This window comes from Tachypleus tridentatus, chromosome 11 (assembly GCF_004210375.1).
Source record: "Tachypleus tridentatus isolate NWPU-2018 chromosome 11, ASM421037v1, whole genome shotgun sequence".
NCBI lineage: Eukaryota > Metazoa > Arthropoda > Merostomata > Xiphosura > Limulidae > Tachypleus > Tachypleus tridentatus.
Window position 1 is genome coordinate 72,134,376 of NC_134835.1, and position 20,566 is coordinate 72,154,941.

General features: G+C 31.5%; 1 protein-coding gene across 9 annotated transcripts in view; it reads right to left on the reverse strand.

The window, feature by feature from the left end:
- LOC143232446 (neuron navigator 3-like) overlaps nt 1-20,566 on the reverse strand; it is a 260,645-nt gene that overhangs the window by 18,162 nt on the left and 221,917 nt on the right. For 8 of the 9 annotated variants that reach the window (XR_013017532.1, XM_076467907.1, XM_076467906.1 and 5 more), the window contains 4 exons: nt 9,255-9,338; nt 7,125-7,290; nt 3,236-3,375; nt 1,540-1,727 (listed from right to left, as the gene is read on the reverse strand). Coding sequence is in view for 8 of the 9 variants with exons in the window: in XM_076467907.1 (XP_076324022.1) it covers nt 1,540-1,727; nt 3,236-3,375; nt 7,125-7,290; nt 9,255-9,338 (578 nt within the window). In the remaining variant the exon portion in view is untranslated. The remainder of the gene's footprint in view (nt 1-1,539; nt 1,728-3,235; nt 3,376-7,124; nt 7,291-9,254; nt 9,339-20,566) is intronic. The other variant, XM_076467908.1, reaches the window with a different exon arrangement.

Below are 20,566 nucleotides of genomic sequence, written 5' to 3' on the forward strand. Positions count from 1 at the left end.
TTTAGTTACTAACGCATAACATTCAATGTTTTTTTCTGAGATCACAAACAAATAAACGAAATATTCTTTCATAACTAGTACCTAAGCACACATTTTTTTCCTATAATAGGATACAAAAACACACTCATTACATCTTGTAATATCAATGGCATGGTTCAAAAAACACTTGTTACATCTCAAGGTACCAAATTTTGTCTCTAAATGAAAAAGGTTAAAATACTATAGTTTCCAGTTTCATATTTTAATATTGTGAAATATTATTATAGTTGTGTTTATGAAAATGCAAATTAGTGATTTATTCTTACATTATTACTTGATAGTTCACTATTTTCTAGGGAATTAGTTACCTTAATATTTCAAATACAGTTGCCTGCTTTAACATAAGATTCCTCCCTCTCTGAGGCACCTTGATAGCAGATTTAGTGAAATTTATATAGGATATAATATATGATGAAATACAATGATTATAGATTCCAAATTGAGAAACATTAACCACACTATTATTGATTACATTATCAGCAGAATCCATGTAGTTAATGACAGTACTTCTTGTGTAGAGAATGGATCTACTTTGTGAGTCTTCTTCACCCATTACAACATCTGTTTCTCATGCTAGATCTTCAAAGAACTCTGTTGGATACCTCTGGATCCTGTTGACTGTAACAGGCCCTCTTCATCATGTAATTAACAATTACTATTATTCCCTTGCTTACCTGTGTGTGCAAGGTTCTAAGATACTCAACTTGCAACTATTGCAGCCATAGTAGGTGTGATCACAACGAACTTAACACAATCCCCTGAGGCAAACCCATCTATCAAGTTAAAGATGCTACGTCAGTATTGAAAATTGGTTTTATGCTGACAAAAATGGTAGTGATAGTAGTAGTAGCCTTCTGCTAGATCAGAAGGTCAAAAACAAGGTTTCCCAACCTCAAAAAGACAATGGAGAAATATCAAATAAGTTGGTTTGATAATCCAAAAACAAATAGAGATGATGAATTTTTGTATGTTACTGTTGCTGGTGAGATGATGCATCCATTCAGAAACCATGTGTATTTTTGACTACTCATAACTGCAAAATAAAATATATTACCCTAATATAGATTGCATATTTAAAAACAGTAGATCCCAGTCTTCCCAAAGTGAATGCAACACCTCCAAGAAATAATTACTGGAATATACTGTTCCATGCTCTATCATCCATAAAACATTACTTCATCTCTGGCTGAAAGATAGATCTTGTATTAAAATGAATTTTTATTTTATTATTAACATAATAATTGAAAATATTAATATATTAACATTTTATTTTTAGGTATAAGTATTAATTCCTATACTTTCTAATCTAAATGATTAAGTATTTTGCAGAATAGTTACAATGACTTTTCAAAATTATTTTAGTAAAAAATAAAACATTCCAATAATATTTCCTTATATCAACATTTTTTTAACATGACAAGCACTTCAAATATGTCTGAAGAATTTTCTTTTTTACAAAATCTAGCTTGCTAGATCCTATGCTGAAGACATGTAACTTACTCAGATGAGGAATGTGATGACTTGACAGTATTTCCCAGTATTACTCCATTAATATGATGCAAGCCAAGTAATGGAGAATTTGGAGTAGAGGAGTCTGATTGAAACTGTCTAATGTCTTCCACATCAGACACAGAACCATTTTTATTTTTTTTACTTCGAGAAAAGGCTTTGCTGAAAGAACTTCGGAGCTACATGAATAAAATATATTTTCCTATAATTAATAAGCAGACAATATACAAAAATAAGAAAAACTGTTCACAGAATGTGTAAACAAAACAAAAATATTAACATTTTGTAAATATTAAGCATTCTATCCTTCTTTATTGGCCAACTACATAACTGAATTTGAAAATATGACATTTTACTGCTTTTCTAAAGCCATATGTGGAAATCACCACAGTTTTATAACTTAGAAATAAATATGTAGATTTTTTTTATGAATCTCAAGTTTGTTAAATCTTCTCTAATTTTAGCAGTTACAGTTATAACTTATTTAAATACAGATCTCTTTCCTAGAAAGAAATGAATTTTCAATAGCTTGATGAAAAGTTTTTGATTATATTTTAATATTATACTAGAAATGAAATTGGATTTTAAATATTCATCTTGCTAATTTAAAAAAATATATTCACAAGTCTCTAATCTACCATATTAGGATAAAATTATTACCTTCATCACTCAGTAAATACAACTCAAGATCACATTTGAAACCAAACATAACATTCTGATACTATGTGAGTTTGCAAACCTAACAGTGGAAATATCAGCTAGGCCATCATATCTGTGCTTCAAAATTAGCATATGAAGACAAACAAACTGCAATAAAAATTAACAAACCTTACATACATTTGCATTAATGTAAGTAATTAAAAATTTGACTTATTATAAAAAATGAGTCATTGACATAAATAGCTCATTCTTAAGAATCAGTAATGAACTAGATGTTTCAACTGAAAAACTCACTGAGTTGGAGAGTACCTATTCTCGATGTAATATAAAGTGATATGTATGGTTCTTTACACATGATCATGATGAAGAATGTGAGATTTTATAACAGAAATGGTGTCTTCCTACTCTAGCTGATGTAAAGCACTCAAATGTATTAATGACCTCCAATTATATGATGTGAGATGTTATATAATAATTATAACATGACATATAACACTACAGTATAACTAAAACTCAGGACTATACAATGTAGGATAACAGTCCTTTTTATTGTATAGTCTATGTGACATAAAACTCAACAGTACATCTTGTAATCTACAATTATATGTAAGATAATGCAGTATGAATGGTAACTTTCTACCAATTAATTTGCATGAAAATGTAATTATACATAATTTTAACTTATTTTTCTCTTGATCTTTATAGTTTGCTTACATTTAATCAAAGGCTCTTCATAATAACATAATTTTGGTTGTTCAGTTCAGCCAGTTTCACACTACCTTTCTTTGAAGTTACCGAAACTGTATGAAGTAAAAATGTGATATGGCTAAACCCTCCACTACCTGGTTAAACATAAAGCGATATAATCAAGAGTTTCCATTAAGTTATGAATAAAAGGTGTGGCACAACTGGTTCATTTTTATGAACAATACAACTACACATTCCATGAATTTCCTATAGAAGATGTAATATAATTAGAGATCCACAATCATATGATATAACACAAGTAGCATGATTAGTATCTTACCCATCCCTTTTTCTTTTTCTTGTCTTTTCCATCACTCATTTCTCCAGACCTAGAATTTCCACTGTTACCACTTGACAAAGAGTTGACACTTGATACAGAATCTGTGGACATTTGTCTAGACATCTTGTGTTCTTGAAGTGCTATAGATATCAGTAAGCATATTACAAATCACATGAACAGCACTTTACACACATAACAAGTTATATACGCAGTTGAATTTAAGGGAAAATAGTGTCAACAATTTCAGTGTATTATGTTTAATACCCCTATAGTAAAAATGTGACAGGAGGTATTAAATATAACATAGTAAAAATATTATAATTAAACAGTGTGAGCAGATGATAGCAATTATAAAACTGAAATGTAATGTCTTTTCAACTACAATTCTTGAAATAGATCTAAAACTTCATTTTTCTTTTTTTAATACACAGAAACATTTATAAAATTACTTCAAATTCTTATTAATGATTATTATTTACACATAATTATTTCATTTAGCAACATTAATATTTCTCACATTTAAATAAATATACTTTCTGAATATCTATGATTTGAGTGTAGCCTTACATTTTTTCACAATAAATATCTTACAAATTTATAATAAATTATCATATCTACTGCAATTTTTTCTTTATTTTTGTAAATAGCTAAGTAAATTTAGGCATGACTAAGATAATACTAGTAATATCTACATAGTTAAAGAAATACTACAAAACAAGGTTCTATTCCACAAATATATAATCACTTATTGTTCTCAATTAAGGAAAAAACAGACTAAATACAGTCACACTTTTCAGAGAATTTTCTGCTATATTTTTAGATATTTATTCTTATAACAAAAAATTTTAGTTTAACAAATAGTGTCTTAATAATAAATTTTACTAACTGACTGAATTTCCAAATAAGTGATTCAGGCTAAATTAATTTAATTAATGAAACCAGTTTTGCAAAAAAACAAAAACAAAATAAAACTGCAAGTGAGACAAAACACTTACCTGACGTTTAGTTTGAGTTTTTGATGTAAAAAGTATCTTTCACTTTTGAATTTAGAATTTTATCACATTATCAGTCAAGATGGTTTTCTTCAGCAAATGATTTAGATTTATTGTTAATTTCTAATATATAAATGATTGAGGGAGTGGAAATTGAGAAACATCTGGGTGCAACTAATTGTTGATCTATTAGGCCCAATGTTTTGTTCATTTGGAAATTAGAAATAAAGATATTTTGGTTAGAAATTTCAGAAAATCAAATTTTGAAGGGATGCAACAAACATTACCTATTGTGAATTAAGCAACTGAGTTATTTGAATATATTGATTACATGTGGAAAAATTCTTTAAATATTCAAATTAAACATATTCCTTATAGAAAAAAAAGAGTGGCTGTTAATGAAAGAAAAACTAGACTGGCTCATAAAGAGAACAATTGACTGGTATGAAAAAAGATTGAGAAGATAAAGGAAGTTGGTCAAACAGGAAAGTAGGGAATCAAAAAGATTGGCTGAAAATGAAAAATTGACATTTAGGATTTCTTTAAATGCACTAAGGGTAAACAAATGTAAGAATGTGGGCAGCAGGACCTTTGAGAGATGATAAAGGAAGGTTTGATTATGATGATGATGAGATTACTGGGTTATTATTGTTTGTTTTTTCAATTTCTACCATGAAGATTTAAGTAATATTTCTCATCTTCAACAGATGATAGGTGGAAAAAAGATGAAACAATATGATCACATTAATTCTGAGTTTGTTAACAAAAAATAGGAAGTTTAAAAATTATAAGGCTCCTGGGATATTGAAGGGGGTTAAGGTTGGATATGCAAGTCACCTGCTAATATTTTTATGTGTCCTTGAATAGTAGGCAGGAGCCAGATGATTGGACGTTGGCTAATGTTACACCCCTTTTCAAAGAAGATAATAAAAATTGTCCCAGTAATGATGAGCCCTTTAGTATTACATCAGTTGTGGGAAAGACTGATAATAAAAATGCTTTGCAAAGAGATTTAACAAAGCTTAGAATTTTATTAGATAGTCGGCATGGTTTCACCAAGGGAAAATCTTTTGAGATTCTTTGAAAAGATTACTGCTTATGTAGATGAGTATAAGGATGTTGATTTGGTGTATTTGGATTTTCAGAAAACATTTGACAGCATCACACATAAAATGCTTGTAAAACAATTATCTCTATAGATGTATTAATAAGTTGGATGGAGGAAAACAGAGGCTTCTTGATAATAAGAAACCCACTTGAAATAAAAATGTATCTCAGAATGGCTGGTATGGGTATTAACACTTTTATTGATAAGATTGAAACGTTGTTCTCTCCTTATCAATAAAAGTATTAATACCCATTCCAGACATTCTGCGATACAAAGCAGAGTGTTGTCACAAATGGAGATCAGTCAAATTGATTTAATGATATAGATGAAGGAATAGCCAATAAATTACTTAAATTTGCTGATGACATTAATCTGTTGGGTGTTGCTAATTGTGAAAAGGGCATTGTTGATTTACAAAAGGATTTAGATCAATTACTGAGTTGAACAAATAAATGTCAAACAGGCTTTAATTATAAGAAATACAAGATAATGCTCATGGATTATAATAATTTGAGTTATAAACATAATATGGATGGGAATAGCCTTAAGAGTGTCATGAAAGAAAGGGATTTTGGTATAATGGTTGATCACTCTCTTAAGCCATCCAAGCAGTGTGCTATAGCTAGTTGTAAGGCAAACGGGATTTTAGGTTGTATCTACAGAACTGTTGAATACTGGTCTAAAGAGTTTTTGAATTAATTGTATAGAATATTGGTTAGGCCACATTTAGTATTGTTTTAATCTTGGGTTCCTTGCCTTTTGAAGGACAATGAATTTTTGGAACTGGTTCAAAGAAGAGTTACTAGGAATGGAGAGTTTGTAATAGAAGATGACATTAAGATCTTTCAAATTGTTTTCTCTTAAAAGAAGAAGAGCTAGAAAGAATCTCACTGAAGTGTTTATGATTGTAATGGAATAGTGTTGATGCACCATTTGTTTTCATACACAGTGAGAAAGGTAGGATTGTGGGACATAAGTATAAATTTCAGCAAGATAGGAGTCATCTTAAGTTAAAACAGTTTTACTTTTCTAATAGAGTGGTTGGCCATTTGGATGTTGTAGAACCATGTGTTTAAGTGAGTATTGCAGAAGGATTGATAACTATATGAATGATAACTGGAGGCTTTGAAATTTTGTTTTAATAGCTTTATTTTAGTTTAGAGGATGGGACAGCAAAAACGTATCAATAGGTCTCTTGCATCCCTAAACATTATGTTATATATAGTTCAGACTTTGTTTGTTATTATTACTTATAAATTGGATTCACCTTGCATAGTTATAACTTATTTTACATAAAGTTATAAGAACAAGTAAAAACAAGATTTAAATGAAAACATGAAAAACACATATTAAATAAATAATGGAAAGAAAGTATCTCATCAGATTGCATTAAAAATAAGTCTGTATTCACCTTCATGAGGCACTGGCAGTTAAATAAAAACATAAACTGAGAGTTTTTATGCAGGATTAAGCCTTTACTTTAACTCATCACTCATTTGATGTTTTGTCTCACTGACATATACTGAAATTTAGAAAACATGTATACATAAATTCTGAAGCACAACTGCCAAATGTTATACACTTAAATATGCTGAAGGAATTTAAGCTTCAAAGTTATTAATGTATTGGATCAATAGACTGAAAGTGAATCAGCACAAGAAGTTAGTTAACTAGATGTAATTATTATTAAAGATGGTAGCATTAGTAATCAGTCATCTATTTAAACAGTTGTATTAAGTTGTTAATAGTTGGTAAGCTATTTGTTAGTTTGCATGTTAGAATAGCTCACCATGCTCTTTAGTATTATTGAAAGTATGCCGACGAACTAAATTTGCACCATTCATACTTCTTTGAACTGCTTGCATTGACTGCAGTGCTATCTTTGTGAGCCCAGCTTCTGCACTCTGTTTACTGAGGGCTTCTATTGTACTCCGCAATTCCCCGAGTTCCGAGTCCTAATTAACAATAAACATATTTTATTTTTCACATAATCCAGTAATTAGGAAAATTGTTATAAAGCTCTTAATAACTGCTTATTAAAACTCTCTACAAAATGCTTAAGAGACTGGGGTAAAAACAATAATAGCATAAGAAATAAACATTTATAAACTTGCAAGAAATGAAAAAATTGTACATCAACTAAATTTAAAAAAAATAGGAAAGATGATTAAAAATTAAAAATTAAATAAGCTTAATAACATCTGTGATGTTAAAAAACTTTTCTTAAATATGACTGACCAAATGTAATTAAGTCCAAGTCTCTTACTTCCTATATTTTGATTAAATATGCAGGATTCTCAGATCTTGAGCTAAATGTGCAAAAATACTATCAAATTATTTATTTTTAATTACATATGTCTGAGTAAAGACTATTTTTGAAGGAAGGTATCTGAATGAAGGTATACTTTCAGACATAAACACACATAACACATATATAAGGTCTGGATAGAAAAATAAAACTTATGCTTCTTCCAACAAATGGTGCATGAAATACAGTAGATAACACTGCTCTGTGATCATGTAAAACACATGTAACCTCAAACCCAAGTATTGGATAGCACAAGAACAACACCTACCAACTTCTAAAGTTGTGCTGAAAATTCCCAAATTGAAAACATTTTTTTTCCCCTTCCAAATCCCTGAAGTTTGACACATACATTTTCAAAATCCACAAGTTATCAGAATATTTTCCAGAATGCTTACTGTGCTTGTTAAACCAAACTTACCATTTTAGTGTGGTATGCAGCATACCATGCATTTTCTATCTTCTTGTTTAACTACAAGATTTTCATAAATATATCAGTTATTCTAGGTGTGTGCAATTTTGACATAACATGTGGTCAAGAAAGTCATTAAATTGTTTTTGTTTTAGCTCCCTTTATTGTTATTCATTCCTTTGAGATGATACCTGGTTTCTCTAAGGGAGGAAGGGTGGCTGTAAAGTTATATCATGTGCACAAATTCAAACATATATTTTCTTCAAATGGCAGGTTAGATGTTAGGTAAATCTCAATATTATAATCTTCTTTATTTTCAAATGGGAATGACCAGTCACATATTTAGAGCAAGATACTCTACTGACTGAGAAACAGTGGCAAAAAGTAAAACAGTCAGATGACACTGGCCTTTTACTATGAAATAGAGGTATGTATGTATGGTTACACTAAAATAAATACCATGAACCTTCAAATATTTCCAGCTGTATGGAATACAAGAAAGCCTAATGTAAAAATGAGATGTATTTTACTGGTAAATTCTTGACTGGATTATTGTTCTAAAATATGGAACAACAGTTATGAAGTTACTGTTTCATCCTGATAAAGATTAAAACAACTTAGAATTAAAACAAACTTTGGTCTATATTCATGTAGCACTATCAGATACAGAGATGCAAGGCAAAAACTAATATAATATTCTTGACTTTTCCTATTTCAAAACAAAATAAAGTTTTTAAGTTCATGACTGCTATGTTGTACTTTTATAACTACCTAACAAACATGTCTTTCAAACTGGTGATGTAATCTTTTACACTACCAGAACTGTTACAAACTAGCTTTCCAATAGCCTTTAGTTACTGAACCTGATTTACCCAATTATTACTCCTTGGTCCCAATAAATTATGTTTTTTTTTTTTTAATTAGACTTTGAAATCACTTTTCATAAGAAACTGCAGGAGATTAACTGAGGTATAACATAATATTCCAATTGAAACTGTCCATGACCTTGTTGCTTCACTGACAAATCAAATTAACAGTACTGAAGTATGTGACATTCCAACATCTCATTAAACCTTTTGACTAAATCATGTGTTTTCATTATTTATATAGGAAAACAAGAACTGATAAGTTGTAAAAATTCAATCTGTTAAGCATATTTGATGATATTTGTTTTACATGTAAGATTAAAAGTGAATTCATACCTTTTGTTCAGCACTGGCTGTTAAGTGGTGGAGCCTATTTGTCATATTTGATAAAGACTGTTCAAATGCTGCTACCATATGGGCCTGAATGAAACAAAAGTTAAATTTAAATTAACTATAGAAAATTGGAAATGCCTTTGTATGCAACATGGAATGTTAATCCTATCTCACATTCTAACAATACTGGATCTTTATTAAGTTTCTAAGAAAAGTAGGATAAACATAAAAGTAGGATAAACATAGCAGAAATATTATATAATACATTGCTGTGGTGCAAAATGCCCACCTGAACTAATCAAAAGAGGAGGTTTAACTGTTAAACCTTATGATAGTGCTAAAAATAACTTAATTTAAACTGTGTCTGAGGTTTTCATCACATTCCTCTTTTATTAGTTTATTATTTCCTTATAGTAATATTAATAAATTATATAACTCTAACATTATTCTTTCACTGATGGATTCTTTTAAATTATGTAGCAATAACAAATTGGTTTTACTTCCTATTTAGTTACTAAAGTGTAACTTGTAGATCTATGTTTACAGCCATGCTAACTGTATCATAATAACATAAAAATAAATTTTACAAATATATGTGCAATAGTTTTACTGTTCCAGTGCAAATTTACTTAGCAAATACACTGACTAACGTGTATTCATAGATACCTTGCAATGCCTTTCATTTATTAATATTATGGAATTTTCTGGGGCTAATTTCATCCTAAAGTGATTCACCCTCTAACTAACATCTAAATTACAGCATTAAAAATACAGTTTATAACAATATTATTACAATCTCAGTACATTATCAGTGTTTACTCACTTCTTTAGGTTTCTCTCTGTAATCAGACAGTTACTGCTATGTATGATAATCCTGCTCTTTTTGTTTCTAAGTTTGATCAAAATAAAAATAACTAGGCCTACACATTAAATTACTTGTGAAAAAGTTAACTTCACATCCTATAAATAGGAGAGAAAGAAAAAAAAGTCACAATAAACCAAGATAATCACTGAAACTGTTTTGTATAAATATGTTAAAGCTCCTCTGAAGGTAAACAGAAGAACTGGATTGGAGAGAGGAGCAACTGGGGGCAAGGACCTTAAATAGAATGAGCTCCCAACTAAGAGAAAAATTAAAAAACTGTATGTCTCACAAGGGAATAAAAATCTAAAACGTTTGCAACAGTGTTACTATGACAATATTAATTTTAACCGTTTTGTGTAAACCTATTTTTAATTTTTTTCTACATGATTTTACAGCTTGTTCTTTCATAAATACCTGCTCAGCTATTCAACGAAGAAATCTATTGTCTTTAGATTATTATCAGAAATAGTATTTTGTATATTATCTATCCATCACTTGTTTACATATGAATTGTTCAAATTGTAATACTGAAATATATTTATTTATGAGGTTCAGAACTGAGTTCCTGCTCTAAAAAATTAAATCAGATCTCTCAGTCTTTGATCCAGCCCTGCTAATAGACATATTCACTATTTATTTTTTTTTATTTACCATAGTTTACTCTTAAACATCTATGTTACATCTTATTAGTTAAAATTTTTCTAAAACGATGCAATTGACTCCAAAATGCACACGAGACATTCATGGTGAAGTATTTTAGAATTAATAATATAATTAAACAATATAAAAGAGCATAATATATCAAACCAACAAAAATATCAGTGACAACAATGTTTTTATGCAATTACAAAATTAGGATTAAGATGGATGTGCAAATACAACACTATTAACATCCATATATATGTGTTTACAGTAGATATTGCAAAGTTATTCAGTTCAAATGATTCTATGGTTAATGTTTGTTATTTTATTACTTATATTGACTTCCTCTTTTTCACTATAATTTCTTTCTAGAATAAGAAAGTCAAGGCTACAATTTCTATCAAAAAGCTAAATCCTTTCTATGGTTTAACAGGAAGAGCACAATAGGTTGAATAATGTTCCTCTTGTTAGCATAACAGGTTAGCTTCTTAATACTCTTTATACAATAAGTCTCCAGGTTTCTTCATGATGCATCTGTATCTATCTACCTATATAGTATATGGGCACGTCTACAAACTTATACTGTCAAAAACCGAATTTATATACTCCTGGTGGGCAGGGCACAAATAGCCCATTATGGAACTTTGTGCTTTAGTACAAACAAACTTTTTTAATTATCTGGCAACTTGAAAGGCAAATAAGGCATAATTTTAAATTAAGCTCCGACCTCATTGCCACCTGAATACAAAGATTTATATACATTATATTAAAACTATTCTGAAGCCTAACCATGTTGTTACAGTCTATGTCGCCACACTCTACATTTGACGGCCGTGCATATTGACAAAAGCTCTGCAGTGCAGTTTCCATTTCAAAAGGCTGCCACTTTCAAAATACACCTCTTTTTCCTGTAATTTTTCATTATCAATCCAGCGTACAAGGAGGAAGGTTTCTCAGTGCACGTTTCAACAGTCTGATTCTACTGACACGGATTAGTACATCATATTTGGAATAGCACGAATACCAGTTTTATCATCTAGCTGCTTAAGGTATGTGATGGTTGAAGTAATATGTTGTGGAAGCAACTTGTATACATGTAACTTGTTTTGCTTTTCCAAACAGAGGCCTTTCTTGACTCTGTTTTGTATTGTTGCCTTGCGCGTGTGGTTAGTTTTTGCCAGTGATCTTTATTTAAGATTCTTACTTGTTACAAAATGTCTTTTGGATGATCTTGCTTCCTAAAACGGATGTATATTTGCTTTTATTTTCTTCAGTGCTATTAAGAATAACGGATATCACTGGTTTGAAAATTCTAAGCCTCTGATCTGACACATTTATATGGTTCGAGTCTATTATATACCATTCTTAAAAGCGATCGATTTTGACGGAACAACACTATTCTTAAAATGTAAAAATCCAGTTCAGGTACATGCCTTTTCAAGACGACTTCCTCATTTGCATATACAAAATCAATTTAATATAACGTTTTCAACCCCGTATGAGCCACTTCTCTTAACGATTCGCTCTGCTTACTGTATCAGTTGCAACTGTCACTGAGAAAGTGGAATCAGGTGCAAGTTCCGAAGCTATGTCGATTATATATAAGCGTGTCGTTTTGGTAATTATCCTAATGATGTAGCGTTTGTCTGGTAATCTTCGGTACACATACTTTTACAGGAATGGCATTTGAAGCCAGACATCGTACACATGATTTTTGTGATAAGCATTAAGTTCACTTGACTCGACTTATCTTCACGGGCTAAACTTCCTACTTCTAGTTTGTTTCCACCATAGACTGAGAAGTTGAACGGAATTAATGTATAAATATGATTTAATCTGGCTTGGTTTGACTCTAAACAACAACAAACGTTGCTATATTTCATGAAAAGCTATATCAACTATAAAATGTGAGGCTTGAGTCTATTTGTCCAAATAAAAACATTCCATTTTTCCGACTTCTGAACCTCCTGAAAATTTCCAAGTTGCGCGAGTGGCGTATATGCACACAGCCCTCAACGGTGAAACCAATTAAATCAATGGCGCCTTACTGATACATTTGTTAGTTGTTTTAAAAGTCATAAGAAATCTTTCAAAATATGAGGAACGAAAAGTGCCAAAGATATGGGCATTATTAATCGTTAACTGTTACCAGTTGATATTACCGTAACATATGACTTGTATATATAAAAACCTACAGACACACAAACACATACATACATACCGTCTTATACATTTGCGGTATGCACATTCAGTTTCAGTAGAAGCTCTGGCTTCACTGCGATGTTACCTTGTATTTCAAGTATTATATGTAGTGATGGTGGGTTTGTAGAAAATTTAGAGTCAATTGCGAGACTACAGAATCAGAGTTTCTAAAACGAAGTGCAATTCTACAACCAACACTGCTTTGAAACCTGTACCTGCTTGTTTTATTTGTGATACAAGAGGTAAAAAAGTAAAACGTTTCTTACAGATATATAGTACAGGGCTCTTGAACAGTTTTAAAATTATATTTTGTTCTCTTAGCTTTAAATTTATTCATACTTCTGAGATTAAGTACTGTATTGCTTGTGCAGTATATTTGAATGGTAAATACTAAAAAAAAACTTAACTTTTGAGTGTAACTTATGCATAAATAAAATTTCAAAACCTGTCAGAAAAAGAACTGGAACGTTTTAGTTATGCTCATAGTGACGATACGTAAAACTGATGAAGTCCTACGACTGAACCCAGCTGTACGATGATGTTTACATGTTTGTTGGTAGTAAATTAACATACTATCGGTTGTCATTGATATGAAGTACCGTGTAAGCCAAAATATCCAGTTACCTCCCAAAACTAACCCCCTTCTTTTCTGCTTGTGAAATGATCTGTTGCATAAATGATTTAAACAGATGAAAGGTGATTTTATCTTCATAAACCTTTACACCCTTTTCATTTATGTTGTAATAACGTAATATACAGGTTTAATTTAATTTTTATATAGAGTATTGTGCCAGAGTAGCAAAATCTAAAATTACATTAGTCTGTAGCGTACAACGACTATAATAAATACAGTTTTGGAGATAAAAAGTCAGTAATTATTACATTATATTTGAAGCAAGCTGAATAACCTTGCAAGAAAAGATATATCATTCAATTTTGATATAAAATATATTTTTCTCACTTTAATTCAATACAACTCCATACAAAGGAAACCATAAATTGTACTATGTATTACGAGAGTTAGATGAACATTTACGAATTCTAAAGAGAAACCACAATAAAAAAGAAATCTGCCCATTAGAAAGAAATGTTTAGAGTCAAAATATCAACGTTCAAAGGAAACATATTTGTAAAACTGACTCAGTCCTTTTCACTCCTTCCTTTGCCCTCGCTTGCTATACGTCTAGAAAGCTCGTGTTAGATTTTATCACTGCACACTTTAGAAATTCGAATACAACTGTAAAAGACAAGCTAAGTTGTTAAATAATAATATGTTATATGGTGTTAGTACTGTTATTATTTTTACATATAGTGCATTAACTGTTCGTATTAAACTTTTACACAACTGTTTTGATTTGATTAAACAAAGTTATGTATGTATCGTTATTAAACATAAGGTATACAACTTAAACACCAGTGGGAATATTTTGATAAAACAATAACGAAAAATGCAAATATTATGGTTGTTTTTTTTACATTATGCTCATTTTTATACCAGTATAAAGTTAGATAGTAAAATAAACCAAAATAACTAACTTAAGTTTTCACACCACCTGGTTTGGTTTAAGAAAAAGTATTTAAGTTTTAAAATATGGATTTATCTTATCACAGTTGATCGGAATTTTAACATCATAAACAGCAATCTGAAATGACCAAAGTAATTTATGTTCATCAACTGAAGCGTAGTCAACTGATACAGCATATTTATACGATATACAACAAGATAGCGACACTCACATAGATCGAAGCGATAACAAAGTGTATTCTATAGTACTTTTCTCACTTAGGTCTCAGTAGGCTCTCAAGGCCATCTGATAACATAAAACTCTCCCCTCCACCTCACCCCACGACGTGAATTTACCTAAAAATTTGCCAATCTTAGAAGGTAACAATTATTAGGCAAGGTAACATGGAAAGATGCTGTATGCTAGTGGGCCAGACAAGCAATACGTATAATCTGTGTGTGGATACTTATGAGAATCATCACTATTTCGTGGTGCTAACGAAATAGAATATGAGCCTGGAAACAATGCAAATTGCGTATTAAATAATGTCATAAAGCTGAGTTCAAAACATATTATGGACGAGTAACTATGGTCACTTGAAAACAGGATAGCATGATTTTACAATATTTTATGAATAGTTCAGCTCACGTGTCATAATAGGCACTTTCATTTTGATATTTATCTGAAATGTGAGAAAGGGGCTAAATATACACTAACAAACGCAAATATGAAATATCACCTTACAACAACCCGCTTGTTTTAGGAAAGTCAATCTCCAGTACACATGTAAAAAATAAACGCCTTCCTCTTAGCGAAAACTGAATGAATTACTAGTGATCCACTCGCAATTTGTATATTGTGAAATCGAAACCTGTTGCCCTTTCAGTTGTGGAGGCGTTGTAACGTGAAACTCAGTCTCATTCTTCGTTAGTAAAAATAGCTCAAGAGATGGTGGTGGGAAGTGTTAAATAGCTCCCTTCCCATTGGTCTTATTACTTGACAATTAGGGACGCCTATTGTAGATAGCCCTCGAGTAGCTTTGCGCGAAATTCAACAAACGAAGAAACAAAACCGTGAAAAAACATGGAGTTTCAAAACACAGGATGCTATTACTATTTTAGATATATAATTATAGAAATCCTCATCGCGATTTTACCAATGTTATATTTATTTATGACGTTAACAATAATTGGAAAGAAAAAAAGGTACGGCATTCGAAGGTTTGGCATGTTTTTTAAATCCAGCCCTAGTAAATGTTTTATTCAAAGGACCATAAACACAGGGTTCCATTCAAAAACAACAACATACATTAATTACTGTAAAAGGTGTCTCTCTGTATCACCCACGCAAGCCAGTTAAATTACTTACATGTTGCAAGTTTGGGCGAGGAAAATGAAACCTTCTGTTTGATTCAAAACATGTGCGACGAGAAAACGGCTCCACTTGCTGGCACATCCTCTATGTACAAAGAAGCTTAAGAGCTTTCCAGATCAAAAGTAAGTAAGAAAGTCATAGCAACTAAAACATATCATTACATGATCCAATTATAACGCGACCTGCGCTTTAGGGGCCGTGGGTGCGCTATAAGAGCAATGTTCAAATCCCACTATTCGGCCACAGAAAAATAGTTTAAACGTTGGCGGTGGATTCTGTTGAGTACTTACCTTTCTTCTAGTCTACAAAACTCAGAATCAGGGAAAATCATGTGCAGATAGTTCTTTTGTAGCTTTTCTCGAAAATGTTAAATAAAAGAAACTGACTTTTTAAAAATAAGATTAACAAAAAAATTGAACTGATCCAGTTCTGCAAGAACTACAAAAAAGAAGATAAATAGGAAGGAAAAGAAAATAACAGACTTGTTTTTATTCTCAAATCAACTAATTTTTCACTTGGATCCGGGTGGTAAATAGTGGCAGGTTAAATTAAACAAAAAAAAACCGAAAAATATACCTTTTATATGGCAAGCAGTTAAAAGTGTTAAGTTGTTTTACCATTTAAACACTGATATGGTTCAGCAAATCTGGAAAGGAGGGATGACGTTTTTTCTGGAAGAATGCTAGAGCGCATTGTTTTACATTCTTTGATGAAATCACATATTCCGTGAAAAATATTCAGTAATACTTGTGATGTTAGCCAGAAAAAGTATTTGACAAACTAAATAAGTAAAATATCTAACTCAACAAAAAAAACTGTGAGTTGGTCAACAATCGAGTGTTTTTTATGAGGAGAAAGGCATATCTTCAGTAGAGAAAAAAAACTTCACATATTCATCAAAATTTATAGTACAGAAGTTAGCAGAAAATAACACATAAGTCCAGTATTACGTTATATCATGACATGGCTCTTCCTCTATCTAATTTGAGGAAAGCAAGTAGATTCTATTTGGCATAATACTGTGAACACAAAGTTCAATATCCTTAAGAAAATTTCATTTGAATTCGAGTGTTAGCTCATCCAACTGTTCAAGGTCCATTAATTCAGTGCAAAAATGTCAGTGACTTGGTGGTACGAATTAATCTATCACATAGATACCAATGATTCTGTGATAGGGATTAATCCAAAACAATGATGCAGATGACTCTACACTAGGAGTTGATCCAAAATGCAGATGCTACGGACTCTGTAATAGGAGTTATGTTTCATTGTTACACGATCAAAAGGAAATATAGTTACCTAACTGCAAAATTCCATAGAATATATTACATTACAGCCTACACGCAAAAATCTTTTAAATATTGGCTGGGCTATAAATGCTACCGAAAAGGACAAAATATTTAATTCTCTGGAGTGATCAAGGTGGATTGCAATGGCTAATGATCTCTCAAACTCCTATTGGCCAAGTACAAAGATAGTTGTCAAATGCCCAAGAATATAACATTATTATATCATCTTGGGGTGAACCACAAAAATGTAGATGCAATGTGAAGAAAGACACGAAAAGAAGTGGACTTATAGGTACAATTAACATTATGAAGGCCATCGTGGAGCAGGGATAGAGTAAAACAAGATAAGGTTGTCAATACAGTTAACATTATGAAGGTCATCGTGGAGCAAGAATAGAGTAAAACAAGGTAAAGTTGTCCATACAATTAACATTATGAAGGCCATTGTGGAGCAAGGATAGAGTAAAACAAGGTAAACTTGTCCATACAGTTAACATTATGAAGGCCATCGTGGAACAAAGATAGAATAAAACAAGGTAAAGTTATCCAGAGAACAATCTCAGGATGCAAAAGCTACGATTGCTCGTATCACATCTTCCGAAAAATAGTGAAGGAGGGAGTTTATAGTGGCAAGCTGTAGACTGTAGCTTATAACACTTCACAGAATAAGATGTACTGGTCTCAGTAAGTTTCTGGTACAAGATTATGTACCATAAATGACAGAAGTTAAGTTGCAAGCTGCAGTTGAAGTGTTTTTCAGATTACTCTGTTGGAAAACTCATTTTCATTTCCACAATGTTCTTTAAGTTGAAAGCTTAAACACTAAGAATACTTAAATTTGTTTGTTTAGAATTTGGCGCAAAACTATATAAAAGCTATCTGCCGTTACTGATTTAGTAGGGATAGACTAGAGGGAAGGCAGTTAATCAAATTCATCCACCTCTAACCGTTGGGCTATTCTTTATTAATGAATATTGGGATTAACCGTCACACTATAAAGCCCCACGGCTAAAAGTGCAAGCATGTTCAGTGTGTTACGGCGACTCGAACCCGCAACGCGCAGATTTCGAGTCGAACGCCTTAACTACCAGGTCACTCCAGCCCTGAAAAGATTACGACAAAAGAGAGATTCTACTAAAATAGGTTTTGCCGATCTGAAAAGATGGTGTCAAATCTGCAACTTATGTTGTTAAAAAAAATCTTAGAGAGTGAGTTTCTTTGTTGAATTTCGTGCAAAGCTACTCGAAAGCTACGTTTTGAAATGAAATACTAGATAGAAGACAGTCAACAGAACCCATCGCCAATTCATTGGCTACTCTTCACCAGCAAATACTGAAATTGGTTTTTCATCATAATGGCCATACGGCTGAAAGAACAAGCGTGTTCAGTGTTGGATTTCTATCCCGCAACCCGCAAATTGAAATTTGAGAGCTCTAAGAATTAGGCCATGTCACGTTCCCTTAGTAAGAGCAATAAAAAATCATTATGACACACAAAACTGTTGTACAGTTTGAAGAGTAGCCATTGTTGTATTTGGTCTATTGCTACAACAAACTGATGGAAATAAGTATATGACGGTTGTTAAGCGTTATTTTACAAAATGTTTAAAGTAATGTATAGTGCTAAGCCAAGAAACTGAAACAGTGATGTAAAATGTGTAAAGAGTTTGACTTGGGATTTGAAAAGTTTAATTTTCAGTTAGTGCTCTTTATGTAAACATTCAAGGCATTGGGACTAAAGAAAACCAGCACATCTTTCTCAGAGGGAATATCAATTCTAAACAAGTTTAGTATGTATGAGGAGAACAGAAAGAAAATGTAGAATCTAAATTAACACTCCCGTTGGTGAGTTTTCGAATTCTAAGATATAAAGTTTGGTTTACACATCAGTATCTCTCACAAATGACAGAAGAATGAACATTTTATAATGCTCTACTTATTTCAAAGTTCGAATAGAGCGATGATAATACATCATTCAGTTGACGAACACTAGTGAGATATTTTGCTTATTTCGTGATAATATAATTATAATGGAAGCAACCGCTGTAAGACGAAAACACTGTATTAGTGTGACAATAACAATCTATTGGTTATCGTCACGAACCACTAAGCTGGCTGAAGATATTTGAAAAGAAGGAATTAGCATAGTAAAAGGGTATAGAATTCGAGGGTTGTTAAGTTTTAATATCAATGGTTTATCCGAAACCGTAACTCGGTTCAGTACTTTACAGCTGAAACAGATGTGCTCACTGAAAAAAAACATCTATTCCATCGACAGTTTTAATATCAATGGTTCATCCGAAACCTTAACTTGGTTCAGTATATTACAGCTGGAAGAGCTGTGCTTTTCAAGACAGACACGTCTGTTCTATTGACAGTTTTAAAATATGTTTCTTTATATCTTAGTATCTGGTTATGAATATAATATAATATTGACAAGGATTTCACAGTACGAAGTCTACAAAAAAGAAAAATTGTGGTCTATTCTAATACTTCAGCAAAACTTAAAGTGTAGAAAGTGCATATAGATATCACAGATTTGAAGATAAAATACCAAGAAATCCTGCGATTCCCACTAATAATGATCATACAACAAGATGGTTGTTTCATTTCATAGTCATAAAAACCAACACAAACTCCTTAGCAGATTTAGTTTCTGGGAAAGTTAAAGTCATACAGTAGCTTGTTACGCCTTTATTTTGAAATAGCTTTAGTGAATATTTTAACAAATATACTTCAGTTTGTATTTCATATAACTGCAGGTTACTATATTTATTACATGTTTGGCTGATATGTGTCGTACTTTGATACAGTCTTTGCAAGAAATGAACATTGACAAATACCTAGGTCTTGAATGTTCTTACAGTTTATGTATGATACAGTTTTAGAAAGCTTGATAAATGACCACAAAGTAGGCTTAGAATTTAAAAAGTTAGATTAACCCAGAAGTAGTTGTAGTGACCATTCTTAAGTATTGAATGAGACTGGCAATGGAATTAAATCTAATCAAAATCATAAAGGTTTTGGAATAAATTAAAATAAGAAATGGAAATGTTGGCACTTGTCTCATATCATATACATATAATACATATTTAGATTATCACACATAACCATACTTCAGAAAACAAAACTCATTTTAGTTTTCACAACACTTCGACATCACGGTGGCATTAGGAGAATATGATCACTGTATTTCAAGCAAAGCTGAACTAGCAACTATTTCCGTAATTAAGTTTGTTTGTTTGTTTTTGAATTTCGCGCAAAGCTATTCAAGGGCTATCTGCGCTAGCCGTCCCTAATTTAGCAGTGTAAGACTAGAGGGAATGCAGCTAGTTGTCACCACCCACAGCCAACTCTTGGGCTACTCTTTTACCAACGAATAGTGGGACTGATCGTAATATTATAACGCCCCCACGGCTGAAAGGGCGAGCATATTTGA